This window comes from Trachymyrmex septentrionalis, unplaced genomic scaffold, assembly GCF_001594115.1.
Source record: "Trachymyrmex septentrionalis isolate Tsep2-gDNA-1 unplaced genomic scaffold, Tsep1.0 scaffold134, whole genome shotgun sequence".
NCBI lineage: Eukaryota > Metazoa > Arthropoda > Insecta > Hymenoptera > Formicidae > Trachymyrmex > Trachymyrmex septentrionalis.
The window spans coordinates 1,268,182-1,284,261 of NW_017304482.1; the positions used below are offsets into that span (position 1 = coordinate 1,268,182).

At 38.6% G+C, this 16,080-nt stretch overlaps 1 protein-coding gene across 1 annotated transcript; it reads right to left on the reverse strand.

Annotated features, from left to right (window-relative positions):
• Positions 1–991: 991 nt before the first annotated feature.
• Positions 992–15,794, reverse strand: LOC108757188. Its single transcript, XM_018501600.1, has 5 exons — positions 14,108–15,794; positions 2,452–2,652; positions 2,214–2,346; positions 1,955–2,105; positions 992–1,135 (listed from the first exon to the last, which is right to left on the reverse strand). The coding sequence occupies exons 1-5, from the start codon at positions 15,792–15,794 to the stop codon at positions 992–994; spliced, it is 2,316 nt and encodes a 771-aa protein (XP_018357102.1).
• Positions 15,795–16,080: the final 286 nt, after the last annotated feature.

Sequence of the window (16,080 nt, forward strand, 5' to 3'; positions counted from 1 at the left end):
TTGCAATATAAGCAAAATTTCTCAATGGCATTTATGCTTGCTGATTTATCGGTTTGGAGCAATGAAAATCTGTTAGCATAACGGCTTGATCAACAGTCTTGTTCATAATGGTCTACTTTTCCGCATTTGCTGCACTGTATACTTCTGAATCACTGTATACTCCTGTATACTACTGAATTTTTTTAGTTTGAGTTTTGCTCATATTTATTGCGATCACTATTATTCGCTCGTGGAGCAGGCCCTTTCACGCATTCTTCCGCGCTTGCTGCATTGATAGCTTCTTACAAGCTTGAATATTTTTGTGATCGTACTATTAGTTTAATATCATCTCGCAGTCTCAGCTCGAAATTTAGTAAAGCTTGATCCTGAATCGTTTCTAAAATAGCTCGTTTGTATTTTCTCGTTTCTCGATCAACGATTCGTATAGCTCCATAGCTAAAGTATCCACACGTCGTCCAAGTGTGAGCGCTTTCGCCTGGCTTTTGTTGTGTTAAATTCTAATTGTAGGTGTGATGTTCTTAAGTAATTGGCTTCTATCTCTCATCGTAATTGTTCGAAGTCTGTCACGCTTCTAGTTTGGAAGTCTAATAAGAGTTTTCCGAGCATGCGTTGTCTCGCACGGCTTCTTCGACAATTCGCACAGGGTTAATTTGGCTAATTCTACGACGCCCTGGTACAGTTTCACTGTATATTTGCGAAGGTATCAGAGCGTTACGCCTGTCGCGATTATATTCGCTTTCAGAACATTTATTTGTTTACAATAATTGCATAAAAGTTTTCGGACTTACATTAAAGCAGTTGATCGCATGTTACTTCGCTGTTCGTTGTCTGACGTATGCTGAGTCACCGTGTGGTAGGTCGCGCCTCTCGGGTTATGCTGTTATCTGCGTTCTGGTCGTCGGCAATATCGGTTGCTCGCCCTGGACGGGGATCTAACTTCTGCTTTCCGCCTTGGACTGCTTCTTCGCCTATTTTAATTGATCCATCTTATTTACTGGCTATTGCTACTGTCGTCGCCGCTCCCAGGTCCTGGATCAGCTATGTGGATCCCACTGTTGCTACCAATTTGTTGTGCCGGCGTTTTACGGCACGGTTCGCAGATCCATAAAGAACTTCGGTAGATGACAATAAACAGCTTTATAGTTTAGAGTAGAAATATATTTAGCAATTTTACACATAACACCAGTGGTTATTTTATTAAAATTCCACTTAGCACTATTCGCATCGCGGTAGATACTGTTACAATTTCGTTTAGACGACGGGCAAAGTAACACGACGAATTTCTTTCAAATTTCTAACTGATGACCGCATTTGCGGTGCGCTTATATAGCTTGATTTTTGCGATAGCCTTGGCTCTTCCGCGTTGGTCCGTCAGCATTCCGCTTATAGGCGAGAACAACTTCCGCACAACCTCTGAGTCTGCATTTCTTAACAATTACAATTTATATTTGTTTACAATTTATATTCGCTCAGAGTCTTCTTTTATATTAATTGTTTAAAAGTATCTTTAAGTATATCTAAATATATGTACTTAAGTATATCTAAATATACTTAAAGATACTTTTAAACAATAAATCAATTTCGGCAATCATTTATTTAACCGTTTATATTTCTGACACGTTCGTGGCGCAATCATCACTTGTGCAATTAGCACTCGTGACTACGTCATGTTATGATTAATTGCTGTATAATGCGTAAAATATTACAAAGTTCTTACGTAAACATTGTTTATCGGCATTTTCAACTAAAATGACTGTGTTTCTCGTTTCAATTTATAATAAAGCCAGCTTCACAAAACTCTTCGATAATAGACAATATTTCGTTATCGTGAGCGTTATGACCTACTCTGACGCGAAGCCTCAAGTAATCGGAAACGATCCACTAGCTTGTTAGAATGTCCCAATGAACATAATCGATTTTATTGTCATTTAGGATCATGGTACATGGTACCTACATTTTTTTCGATTCTTTTACTTAACTTGTTGTTTAGTTTCCTGACGCGTGGCATACCCGTTCCAACTTGTATTTTACCTGACATCAAGTGTGCTACTATACTCTTATATTTGTATCCTTTGCTGCCCACTATTGGATTATCCGTTTTATGTCTGCGCATGTGAGTATTTGTTTACAACAGTATATTACTTTTATATGTTAGTTTATCATTCTCTGTGTAAATAGTGTCGTCAAGAATTCTTTTGAAAATTAATTCGTACAAACCAGGTGTATCTTTGTACTTTACTCCATTTACGATCACAAAGTCATTCGTGTCTACATCGATATATATGTCACCGAACATCGTGCCGTTCTCGCTGAGATATACGCTAAACATAATTGATCGCCTTTTCTCTGTCATCACCGAAAAGCATGTTTACATATTTTTGTCCAAGTGTCCCCAATAGATTATGCAACTTTTCACGAATTTGCCGCTTTTGCAAATATTGTTTAACTAACGTTTACAGTGGTTCATTGCGTTGTACAGTGGTTCATAAACGTCTTCGACTGAGGAAACGTGCGAACGTTCGTACGATAATTCGTGTGACGTATAATTGGAATTTAACGTAACATTCGATTCTTTTGTACCTTGTTTTTTAGACGACGGTGTTAATTGAAGCCTTAAATTATCCATCCAAAGACCATCACCATCATTATCATCTTCATAATCATTATAAACATTTTCATTATCTTCAGATTTTCTTTTCTTAATATTTTTATCCTTTACAACGTTGACTACTTTCTTAATTAGTTGAGATTCATTATTAGCGATGCTCTCGACTGTTTTAGAGGTTTGACGATAAGCTTAAAGTGTTTCTCCAATGCTATATCTTCTTCTATTTTGCCGGTTTTTAAAGCGCGATATTTTGAATCAAATCACTCGTTTTTGCAATTTGTTTCGCTATCCTCTCGCGAGCTCTTTGTTGTTGTCCATGTTGCACTCGAAAGGTATCGTTAAGGTATCGCATTAAATCCTTTTCTGTGTTATCCATTCGTAAGCGTACTGTCTTTGTCTATGACTATTCATACTTTTGTTGTCAACAGCAACGACACAGTTTGCAGAAATTCTCGTAAAACATGTCAGTGTTTACAAGATCATTGTATACATATCTCAGATTGATACCATCCTGTTTGAACAGAATCAACAGATTTGCATTATCGCGTATAAGATGCTTCGGCATCTTTGCGTACGTCTGACACAGATAGAAGCAGTCGACGTCCACGTGTCGACCTATTGCAAAGTATTCTCTGATTGCATCTTGCTTGTCGCATACCACGTCATTAAAGACAAAAATGGAATTTGGAAGCGCCTCGTTTAATGGTAATATATCGTTATTATTGGGGAATAAAAACTAATCAATTTCTTTAATCGGTGCTAATAAATTATCCAAGTATCGGTATTTTGGCTGTTGTAACGACTTAGAGTACACGTTCTCAAAACGTATGCCATGTGGACTTTCCAGCAAATTTATCAACACGTCTGTTTTGCCGCAGTTCAGACTGCAGATGATTCCGCATATAGAAATCAGCAGTATGTTTCCACGCTTACGTCTTTCTTTTTCAGTGTACTTTATTGTTGACATTAATCATTTTGATCTGCAATTGTCACACGGACTTTATATCTTCTCCCTTTACAACACTGATAATATTGAAAAAACGACATCGAGAGCGAATGTATTATGGTAGCGCGCAAAGCGAAACCGTATTCAAAATGCTTCTTATCGTGTCGGACAACTGTGATGTACATAGTTTCATCACCAAAGAGTTGGGACATATATCAAAAATTATTTTACTACGAGAGTTTAAAAATTACATAGATCAACTGTGGAATAGATTACCCGAGCATATAAAGGCTGATTCAGAGATTTAGCAACATCCTCGATGCTTGAAACGTTATAATTTGCCCTGCTATCGATCGCATATTGATGCTCCAGCACCGTTTATAAGAAATTATAGCAAATATCAACAACAACAACAAAAGGCTGAGTTTTTAAATCACGCGATAAACGTACTTCCGATCGAGTTGCATATCCCCGGATATCAATTTTGTGGTCCAGTTACGCATTTAGAAAAGCGATTGGCTAGAGGCGATCGAGACATTAATCCGTTGGACGCGGCGTGTCGCGAACACAACATAGCTTATTCGCGGAACAAACATCTCATAAAACGACACGTAGCTGACAAAATACTCGCTGAAGAGGCGCGGAAACGGACTATCGCGAAAAATTCGGCTCTTGAAGAGAGAGCTGCTGCCACAGCTGTTTAAGCAGCTATGAAAGCAGCACCGAAACAAAAATTGATATGGGCTAGAAAACGAAGAAGAAAAAACCGACGAAAAAACGAATATTACCGGTGGCAAAACGTAGTGGTATCTTACCTATTCTGTCGCTGTTGAGAGTCTTCGGCTCGTTGATCAGCAGCGCGGCAGGAGTCGCAAAAACTATAAACGATAATAAAGCCACGCAACGTCAGTTGGAAGAACTGAAACGTCATGACCACGTCATGGAAGGTAATGGAGTTTACCTCACTCCATACAAGTGTGGACGAGGAGTCATAAAAAATAAAAAAAATGTAAAAAAAACGTTAAACATGCCATGAATGCCAAAGGGTGTAACTACCAACGTACAACTGCAACAATTGGCAAAACGTATGTGTATTCCATATTTTAGAAGTATTTTTAGGCGTACTACCAACAGGAGGAGTATATCGAAACGAGAATGGTGTCGTAAATTTGGATAATGCTGATGAACTAGGTACTCATTGGGTGGCGTACACGAAGCGAGGAATTTGCGCTGTTTATTTTGATAGTTTCGGGAATTTTCGACCATCGAAGGAATTGATGCAATATTTGAACGTAACGCAAATCGATATAATCGCACGCCTTATCAACGTTACTAAGATCAAAGTAACTAAGATCAACTAGTGTCTACAGTTTTTACAGATGGTTGACGATCAATTTAAGACTTGACATTGCACTCTTTCAGTTCAGTATTCATTTAAACATATCACTGACATTTACGCTCATCGGTAGCGTCCTCGCGGCCTGCTATTTTCCGGCCGTAGATTTAAGCGATGGCGATTACGAACTTGGTTTGACGAACTTTGAAACCTACCTTAGTATCTACCTTACGCTATAATGTAAATTCATTGAATAATCAATTTTACTTTGACGAAAATGACAAAGAAATTGTCATTCCCGAAGGATCGTACGAAATACGTGACATAAACAAGTATCTAAGACATGCAATTCTGTTAATCGTTAGAATTAATAAATGTTCTACATATTTTGGTTTCATATATGTTCTCTTTTGTAATATCATCTAAATTTAAGTTGCATCACTCATATCTCGCGCCTTTACGATTCACATGTATGTATACCAATTCATACAAGGGTATGTTATCATGTGTTTTCCTTTTTATCTGACACCACCGTATATCGCCACTGACCGAACCCAAGAAACATGACGACGCTCGGAATGAGAAGGAAGCCCCCGACTCGACGAAGGACGACGCGATGGTCTTCGGTGCTTTTACGGTATCAAATTTAGAGTTTGCATCACGCTTCATGCAGGACGATCAGATATGGATCCTCGATAGCGGTGTCTCACGGCACATATGTTTTCCGTCGGGAATGATTTAGTAAACTAGACGAAGATTACCGCGAATCGGTAAGTCTCGGTGATAACTCAACTTGTGAAATGAGAGGCCGCGGTATAATAAATATTAAAATGTTCGTCAACAGCAAATGGCTAAATGGTAGGCTCGATGACGTTTTATATATACTATCGCTACATAAAAATTTGTTCTCAACCGGTGCACATCAAAAGATTACGTTCTAAAGTTCGAATCGAACAGTGTATTTATCGCGATGCTTCTATAATGGCCTACGGAATCAAACAAAGTAATAACTTGTTTCGGTTATTAATTAAAGTTGTTGTAAACGAAACAAACGTGGCCGCAGTCTAAGAACATGGCACGCTTAGGCCATATAAATTGTCAATACCTTCGTGATATGATAAACAATAATATTGTAAGCGGAATTTATGATAAATTTTTTTGTGATAACTGCCAATATGGTAAGCAACATCGAATTCAAACCTAAAGAGAAAATTCGTAAAATAAAGATCGGCGAATTTATTCATACCGACGTTTGTGGCCCAATGTCCGGGACATCAATCGGAGGCTCTAGATATTTCTTACTTTTTAAGGATGACAAGTCAGGCTTTCGCCATACCTATTTCTTGAAACATAAGAACGAAGTCATAGACAAATTTAAAGAATTCGAACAATTAGTTTTGAACAAATTCGGGACGCGTATAAAACCGACATGTTAGAGCCGACACGGAATTTTGTAATAAAAACATAACAAAATTATCTTGCTCTTTGCGGAATCGTTCTTGAAACATCCGCACCGTACACATGAGCAGAATGGTCTCTCAGAGAGGGAAATAAAACAATAGTTGAATGTGCTTGTACCATGCTACTTGCAAAAAACTTACCTACACATCTATGGACCGAAGTTGTAAATAGCCGCATATACATATACTGAATTGATGCATTTATTCGCGATCGCGTAATGTTACTCCCTTCAAAATTATGGCACGGCAGGAACTGACTTGTCGCACATATGTAAATTTGACAGTGACGCATTTATGCACGTGTCTAAGGAAAGAACTGGGATCCCAAATCTAGAAAATTAATTTTGGTGGGATATCACGGCGAATCTACAAACTGTAGGCTCTTTGATCCATCCACGAATAAACTAACAGTGGCAAGAGACATTGTGATTAATGAAATATCCGATAAATTGAACAGAGTATCTAATAATGTATCGCCAGACTTAATAGTTATCGACAAAAATAGTTCTAAATCTCTCAAACAAAAGCAAAATCAATCCCTTGAACAAATTGACGAAACAAAGAATTCAGAGCAGATAGGACAAGCCGCAGCTTGTAAATAATAATTTAATGAACCGAGAACTATTAAAACCGCCGAATCGTTATGAAGCAAGCGTTGCGACATTCGACGAACCAACAATCTTTACCGAGGCAAAAACGCAGATTGGTGGAAATCAGCAATCAGTGAGGAGCTTGAGGCTCACGTAAAGAATAACACTTGGACTTTGATTCAACTACTTAAAAACCGTAACATAATCGGGTGCAAGTGGGTTTTCAAAATTAAAGAAAATCCAACAGAAAGCGACATCCGCTTCAAGGCGCGCTTGTCCGTAAAAGATTCTTCCTAAAAAACTGGTTTCGATTATACTGAGACCTTTTCCCTCGTAGTTCGCTACGATTCACGCATCTTTTTGGCGATTACCGCGTGCGAGAATCTAGAGTTAAGCCAATTCGATATCAAAACCGCATTTATTAACGGAATTCTCAACGAAGAGATACATATGCAACTACTGGAGGGCATTGATACAGGAAATGACAGAATGGTCTGTAAATTAAACAAGGCATTACATGGTCTTAAACAGGCGGCAAAGTGCTGGAATAAACAATTTCACAAATTTTTACAAAGATTTAATTTCCAGCAAGGCAGCGCAGACCATTGCTTCTACCTCAGGACAGTTTAAAGGCAAGAAAGTGTACCTTGCTCATAAATGTCGATGACGGACTAATCATGGCACCATCGCAAGACACGCTAAATAAAATTCTTTCTGCCATGAATGTGACTTTCGAGATGACTAAAAAAGGCGGAAACATATATGTTGGTATAGAGATAGATCGCGATTGATCGAATAATGTTATCTTTATTCATAAAAAATATTACATTGATCAGCTATTGACACGCTTCGGAATGTCCAATGCAAATCCTGTATCAATTCCCACCGACCCTCATACAAAGTTACGGCCTCATACAAAAGCCGATGCTGAAAACACAACTTGTAAATACCAGGTATACAAGTATGAAATGCGGATTTGAGAAAACAGATGGCGCATCAATGCAGTGTGTGGTATAAAGATTTGACTGTTATGCCATTTTGAAGTGCCATCAACAAGTGTCAGACGCGCACGAGTGATAAATTGAAAAAGTGTTTGCATAGTGTTGTGTTGCTGTGTTCGATATGTCAAAATTTATACCAAACAAAGAGCATTCGCGGACAGAATTAATTTTTTGTTTTCATTTGAAGAAAACTGCTGCTGAATCATACCGATTACTTCGAGAAGCTTATGGTGAACATGCTCCATTGTAAGATACGTGTGAACGATGGTTTCGGCGTTTTAAAAGTGGTGACTTCAATGTTGCAGACAAGGAACACCGCCAAAAAGGTACGAAGATGTGGAATTGCTAGCATTGTTGGACGAAGATGATTCACAAACACAAAAACAACTCGCAGAGCAATTGAGCGTTAGTCAACAAGCTGTTTCCAATCGCCTATGAGAGATGGGAAAGATTCAGAAGACCGGAAGATGGGTACCGCATGAGTTGGACGGCAGGCAGATGGAGAGGCGCAAAAACACATGTGAAATTTTGCTTGCACGATACAAAAGGAAGTCGTTTTTGCATAGTATCGTTAGTGGGGATGAAAAGTGGATTTATTTTGAGAATCCCAAGCGCAAAACATCATGAGTAGACCCAGGTGCACCATCCACATCGACAGCAAGACCGAATCGCTTTGGCAGAAAGACGATGCTCTGTGTTTGGTGGGATGAGAAGGGTGTGGTCTATTATGAGCTGTTAAAACCTGGTGAAACGGTTAATGCTGGACGCTACCAACAACAATTGATCGATTTGAACCGTTCGCTGCTTGAAAAAAGATCAGAATACCAATAGAGACAACACAAAGTCATTTTTCTTCATGACAATGCTCCATCACATACAGCAAAACCGGTTTGCGACACGTTGGAAGCACTCAGCTGGGAAGTTCTACCCCATGCGGCTTACTCACCAGACTTGGCTCCTTCCGATTACCACTTGTTTGCATCGATGGGTCACGCACTTGCTGAGCAGCGCTATGGTTCGTACGAAGATGTGAAAAAATGGCTCGATGAATGGTTCGCGGCAAAGGGGGAAGATTTTTACTGGCGTGGTATCCACAAATTGCCCGAAAGATGGGAAAAATGTGTAACTAGCAATGGAGCATACTTTGAATAAAGCTCTTTTTATCATTCTTCCGAATTTAACGTGTTTTTTTTTTAAATCCGCATTTCATACTTGTACACCTGGTATACACCATACCGTGAGGCTGTAGCGGCTCGTCTATTTCTGGCGACTACAGACCAGATATCTCTTATGCAGTCGGAATCGTCAGTCATTATTTGGATAATCATAATATTATATATTTCACTGGAATGCAGTGAAACGAATTTTCAAATATCTAAAAGAAACTTTAGATTACGGATATAGAGGCAATCGGTTCTATCCCCAAATTAGAGGGCTCCTAAATTATAGCGACTCTGATTATGCAGCAGATATCGATACACGCCGTTCGACAAGCGGCTACATTTTCAAGATAATGAATGGTCCAGTTACATGGAACTCAAAAAGACAAGCGACCGTGAGTCTGAATACGACCAAAGCCGCGAGTATATCGAGGCAAGTCTAGCGACAAAATAGGTAATCTGGCTCAGAAGACATTCTCGGATATCAGTGCGAAGAAGCAACAGCAATTATGATAGACAACGAGAACGCGATAAGACTCGTCAAAAATCCTGAATTCCATAGTCGCATAAAGCACATCGACCGTGCTTTACCATTTCATCCGAGAAAAGTTTATAGATCGCGAAATAGACGTTAAATTCATATCAAGCCAGAATCAATTAGCCGACATTTTCACAAAAGGTCTACCACGAGTTCAAATATCTTAGAAATGGGAGTCATCGAAATACAGCTTTAAATTTGTAGACTATGATCGTATTTCTTTTTGTATGCGCAAAATAAACGGTGGGAGTGTTGGAATTAATCGTTAGAATTAATAAATGCTCTACATATTTTGGTTTCTTATATGTTCTCTTTTATAATATCATCTAGATTTAAGTTGCATCATTCATATCACGCGCCTTCACGATCCACATATATACCGATTCATACGAGGGCATGTTATCATGTGTTTTTCTTCTTATCCGTCACCACCGTGTATCGCCACTGAGCGTCACCTTTTTCCTTTTGTCCGCTGTGTGTGATTCGCATTAAGCAAGTGTAGCAATCACGTATATTTTTTTAATAAAAGCGATCCGTACAAAGAAGTCATTATTGCCTGTATCCACATCCCTAACCTTTCAACAAATTCTACAATTTTATTCTAATGATGTTGCGAGAGAGAAAATGTTTTGCAAAGAAGATAAACAGTATCATTGACTATTCGTGACAATAACAGTACAATGAAGAATGAGATCAAATGCACTTATCGAGTAAATTTCACCAAATCTCACAATATTGGATTGCTGGGATTTTCATCGAATCGCGTGCTGAAGTCGCAACAGTGGCACGAATCAGACGTATCGATAAATACTATATATAAATACTATATATCAATGTAAATATCAATCGTATGGAATGCAACGTAATCACGGGCGCATACAGTAACAATAAGTCCGTGCACACGATACATGAATTTTCACCGAGCGAGTTATCAGGATATAAGATATCAGAAAAACCGACACAGATCATTTACCTTCTGATCATTGTACGGAGCGTTACAGATCTGACGGTTCGCGTTGTGGATCAAGACGGACGATTACTCTTTTCGTGGAGAAGAAATCACCGTTAGATTGCATGTACGGTTAGATGTTTGCTCTAAACGAGCAGGCAAAACAGGCTAGAAATATAATTTTTACTAGAGTGACAACAATCAAAAATATTCGATCGTTCAGTAGAAGAAAGCTTATTGTGTCAAACGTTAAATTTTTACAATCATTGGGCTTTATTGTATGAAATATCTGAGATGGTTGATATCTTAAATATTGGAGAGGAGCTATTCTTTGATGATCGTAGCGTTAAGTTCGAGTTTCATACATACAATCTGTACGTCAACCCCGCGTTTGGACATATCGACAAGATAAGGATACCTATACAACAGGATTTATACACGCTACCGTGTGAAAGTACGTCGAAGGTAGATTGATGTCAAAGGAAAAAGAACAAATACAGTCAACAATTGGAAGTAATTGCGTAGCGTTCATGTTTGACGAAATTCGATATGAACTCAATGATGCAGAGATTGATCATAATAGAAATGTTGGAATAACCAGTACTCTAAAGAGATATGCATCGTTTTCAAGTGTCAATACAATGATAATGCTGAACTTATTCCGTCTGAGTATAACGCGAAAAGTTTAATGACATCTGACGGTGTACGAGTATTTTAACTTTTGCATGCTGCTCAGCATGCATGTTCTTGGGCTTTTGTAAAGATTATAAACATGTGGTAATTAACGCTCGTCACAAATTAATTTTGATACGAATGCGCAACGACAACAATTGCATTGTGGGAGATCCAGCAACTGAACCGACGCTTGAATTATTCAAAATACAATGGCGAATGCCTCACGTTATGTTAAACGAATAAACTATTAATAAACTATCCATACTACGTACCTTGGAAAACGAACGATATCTAAGTATGAGTTTTCGTTCGTGGGATTTGTATGAGTATCCCTTATTGTAAAACACAACAAAGTATTGGGCTATCAAGACTGCGACTCAGCTGAAAAAACCTAGATATGTTCTATTTGCTCCGCAAACTGCTAAAAAAAACATCATGGAAGCAACTAAAACTTACTTCGATCATTGTAACCAACGTGAAATTTTATCTAAACTCTGAATTTTATCCGTACGATGACCTGAATCTATATTTTGACAAAACCGCTATACAAAACCGTATTATATGATATGTATGCACGTTTCCGTACGTCTTATTACCAAATTCCCCAGGAAAATCGTAAAACATTATTGAACATGAAAAACTTTCATTACGGTTATACTCATGTTATTATTGATTGCTTGAGACAAAATAAATCCATCAAGAGCGATACTGTGGATGTGCGATTAGAATTTGAATTCAAAGAAAATGTATCCACAAATACTACAACCTATTGTTTCATGACCGCGTGATTGAATATAGCCCAATGTCCAATGTAGTACGCAAAATTACGTAAATTATCATTGCTGAAAGAAAAAATACCTTCTCTTTTCAATACAAGAGATAAAAACCAAGATTCTTTGCGATCGAGCAGTCTTAAAAAGTCATTCACCATGACTATGCCAACGTTTGTAGATCTGCAAGGATTTATCGTTGGAAAGAAATTTGTCGTGAAGGAAGTGGCGATGTTTAGAAAAGGAGCCATTTTCACTCATTATATTTTTATGTGTCCCATGCCATGGAATTTCTTGATAAAGTCAGAAAAGTATTGTGCTTCTTGACTAAGTGCTTATCACCATGGATTGCAATGGGAAGATGAGATAATCCCGTACAGCATGGCAAAACGCTGATTGTAATGGCTGTAATTGGTGTGGAAAAGAGAGTAACAATAATAAGGCTCTTGTATACGTTAAAGGGCGTGAGAAACGCTAATGGCTGATATATTCGATAGCGGCTTGAATATTGAGACCTTGGATGCTGATTTCGAACATATAGATTCTTTACATAATAATTTAGATGTTACTAATACTATGCGATGTGTAAAACATGTTAAGAATTGTGCGTTACAAAATGTATTTAAAATATACAACTGGTGGTTGCAACGCCAAAAAGAAATGTATCAAATTTAAAATAAAGCATGAAATTTATTATTATTATTATTATTATTATTATTACTAGGCGTTAGGAACTCGAAAGCTCATTGCCGCATATCCCGCCACTGTTCCCGTCCCTGAGCAAGATCCCTCCATTTGTAACCCTCGTACCCCATTTTGTTAAGGTCCATTCTAATATTATCTTCCCATCTACGTCTTGGTCTACCCAATGGTCTTTTCCCATCCGGTTTACCAATTAGTATTTTATATGCATGTCGATTCTCATCCATACGCGCCGCGTGACCTGCCCATCTTAATCGATGCGATTTTATGACATTTATAATATCCGGACTATTATATAATTGATGTAATTCTGCGTTGTGTAATTTTCTCCATTCGCCCGTTTCCTCATCGCGTTTTGCCCCGATGATTTTTCGAAGTACTTTATTTTCGAAAGCCCTAAATCTTTTCTCGTCTTGTAATGTAAGTGACCACGCTTCGCTGCCATAAAGGACTACCGGTAAAATAATCGTTCTGTAAATTCTAATTTTTAAGCGCCTAGACAATATCCGCGAACCGAGTAGTTTCTTAACCGAATAGAAGCACGCATTCCCCAAATTAATTCTTCTCTTGAGCTCTTCTCTTATTTCATTAGTTTGGTTTAAAATCGATCCTAAATACTTAAAATTGCTAACCCGTTCAAAAATTTTATCACAGACGACCAGGTTTCCGTTATTATGAATATTCTGAATTCTATCAGTGACCATATATTTAGTTTTTTCAACGTTTATTTGCAGCCCCAGTTCTTTCGTTTTATCTAATAGAATTTTAGCGTTATTTATTAGTGTTTCTTTATTATCTCCCAACAAAGCAATATCGTCCGCATATGTTAATATTTGTGTTGTACCGTTCAACTGCAAACCATCATTACTCTTCTGCATTTCTTTAATAGCATATTCCAATACTAGATTAAACAGAAGAGGTGACAATGCATCCCCCTGCTTTAATCCGCTATGAATATTAAAAGTTTCCGACATTTGATTACCTATTCTTACTCTACCTCTGGTATCTTTTAAACAAACTTGGACTAAGTTAGCCAATTTTTTGGGTATCCCCCACCGAGTTAAAATTTCATACATTTTCTCCCGTTTTATCGAATCATACGCTTTTTTAAAATCAATGTAAAGTTGATGTACCGATTGGTCGAATTCCCATTTTTTCTCCAAGATTTGCCGAATAGTAAAGATTTGGTCCGCAGTCGATCTATTTCTCCTAAAGCCGCATTGATGATCTCCAATTATCTCATCTGCATATGGTACAAGCCTCATTAATAAAATATTCGACAGAATTTTATAGCATGTAGGTAAAAGTGAGATACCCCGGTAATTATTACAACTCATTTTGTCCCCCTTTTTGAAAATCGGGATTATAATTGAATCTTTCCATTGTTCCGGCAATGCTTCTTTATTCCATATTAAGATAATTAATTTCTGAATTTCTTCTATCAATCTACTTCCCCCCCATTTAATCAGTTCCGCCGGAATCAAGTCATTACCCGGTGCTTTGTGATTTTTTAATTTTTTAATCGCGCTTTCTACTTCTGAAATTGTCGGTTCGTTAATCCTAGGTTCAGCCGTGTGATACTCAAAATTCTCTATTTCCCGGTCGTTTTCAGATTCGACATTCAATAACCGATCAAAATAATTTTTCCATGTGTTTAAAACTGCCGTTGTATCCGTAACTAAATTATCGTTCTCATCTTTCACCATTTCCGTCCTAGCTTGGAATCCCTTTCTAAAATTATTTATCCCCATGTACGTGCCTCGTACGTTACTGCTTTTACAATTTTCATCTATTTCTTCAATTTTACGTTTTAAGTATTGACGCTTCTTAATTTTAAACATATTATGAGCCTCTTGCCTAATCTTAAGAAACTGATCCCGAGTTTCCTTCGTATTTTGAGCCAACCACGTGATGCGCGCTTCGTTTCGTACTTTAACAATTTTTACGCATTCTTCGTCAAACCACGGCTTGTTTTTGTTCCTTTTACAAAAACCAACCGTGGCCTCCGCCGATTTTACTATCGCGTCTCGTACGTTTTCCCAGTGTTTATCAACCGTGTTATCATCCGATTCATCTATTTCCTTTGAAGCCGCGAGTCTATTCGTTACTTCGACCGCGTATTTTATTCCGTTTTCTCCCTCGATCAAACCTTGTACATTTAGACGTTTAGTTCCAAACAACTGCCCGTTAGTTTTGTTTAGCGAAAGACGTTCCCTGATTTTGGCAATTACAAAGAGGTGATCCGAGTCGCAATCCGCCCCCCTATAAGACCTGACATCGAGTACGTTCGTGTGACGCCGTTTATCTGCAAGAACGTGATCAATTTGGTTACGCGTGCCTCCATCCGGGGAAATCCAAGTTTGTTTATGGATATTTTTGTGTTTAAAATACGTGCTTTTGACGATAAGATTTTTGCCGGTCGCAAAGTTAATTACCCTCACTCCGTTATCGTTACTTTCCTCGTGCAAACTTTCGAGCCCGATCGTTGGTCTAAAAATGTCCTCTTTACCGATTTTCGCGTTAAAATCTCCCACGACTATTTTCATGTAATCGTTCGGTAATTGATCCACGAGGTGTTCGAGTTCTTCGTAGAACCCGTCTTTAATTTCGCCATCTTTATCTTCCGTCGGCGCGTGTACGTTGATTATCGCGATCTTGTACCATCGGCCCTGCACAACGAGCAATCCTAATCTTTCGTTTATAAATTTAATGTCTTTTACCGCGGATAAGATTTTCCTATTAATCATAAAACCGATGCCAAGACTATGGATCTCCGACCCTCCATAGTGAAGCGTGTACGAACCCGCATTAAGCGAACCCTCCCCGGCCCATCTTGTTTCTTGCAACGCGACAACTTCTACCCCGTACTTTTCGACCTCCCCGACCATCGATTGAAACGCCCCAGGTCTGTAAAGACTTCGGACGTTCCACGTACCCACTTTGATATCTCTCCCGTTTTTTGACTTTATACGACATGAGTTCCCCGAGGTAGTCCCCACCCGGAGGTCCGAACGGGGGACTAGTTTACCTCCGGAAAATTTTACCCCAGAAGAATCCATGACGAGTTTTGGTTGTTTCTAGATAAAGTCGTTTCACGATGTGAGCCTATCAAACCCACGCCCAACTCCCAAACAGGAGGACCATTCCAATCGGCTGTCCGCGACTGCTTATTCAATTTATTCGCAGCTAACCTCTATCCTCAACCGAGATAGCGAGGTTTTTCCTCTATCCGCAACCCGAGGACGCGCTGTGTCGTGGTGATTGGGACCCACCCACCCCGGGGATCACTACTGCAACTAGTTTTCCTTCCCCGAGACTAGCGGTTGTTATGCTAACACAGTGAAA

Excerpts from the sequence above, each read along its gene's own strand:
- LOC108757188 (XM_018501600.1), bottom strand. The coding sequence starts at position 15,794 with ATGGATTCTTCTGGGGTAAAATTTTCCGGAGGTAAACTAGTCCCCCGT. Across the intron at positions 2,106-2,213 it reads TACAAAGATACACCTGGTTT|ACATAAAACGGATAATCCAA; the intron begins GTACGAATTAAT and ends TCACATGCGCAG. Across the intron at positions 1,136-1,954 it reads GTAAAAGAATCGAAAAAAAT|CTGTTTATTGTCATCTACCG; the intron begins GTAGGTACCATG and ends TAAACTATAAAG.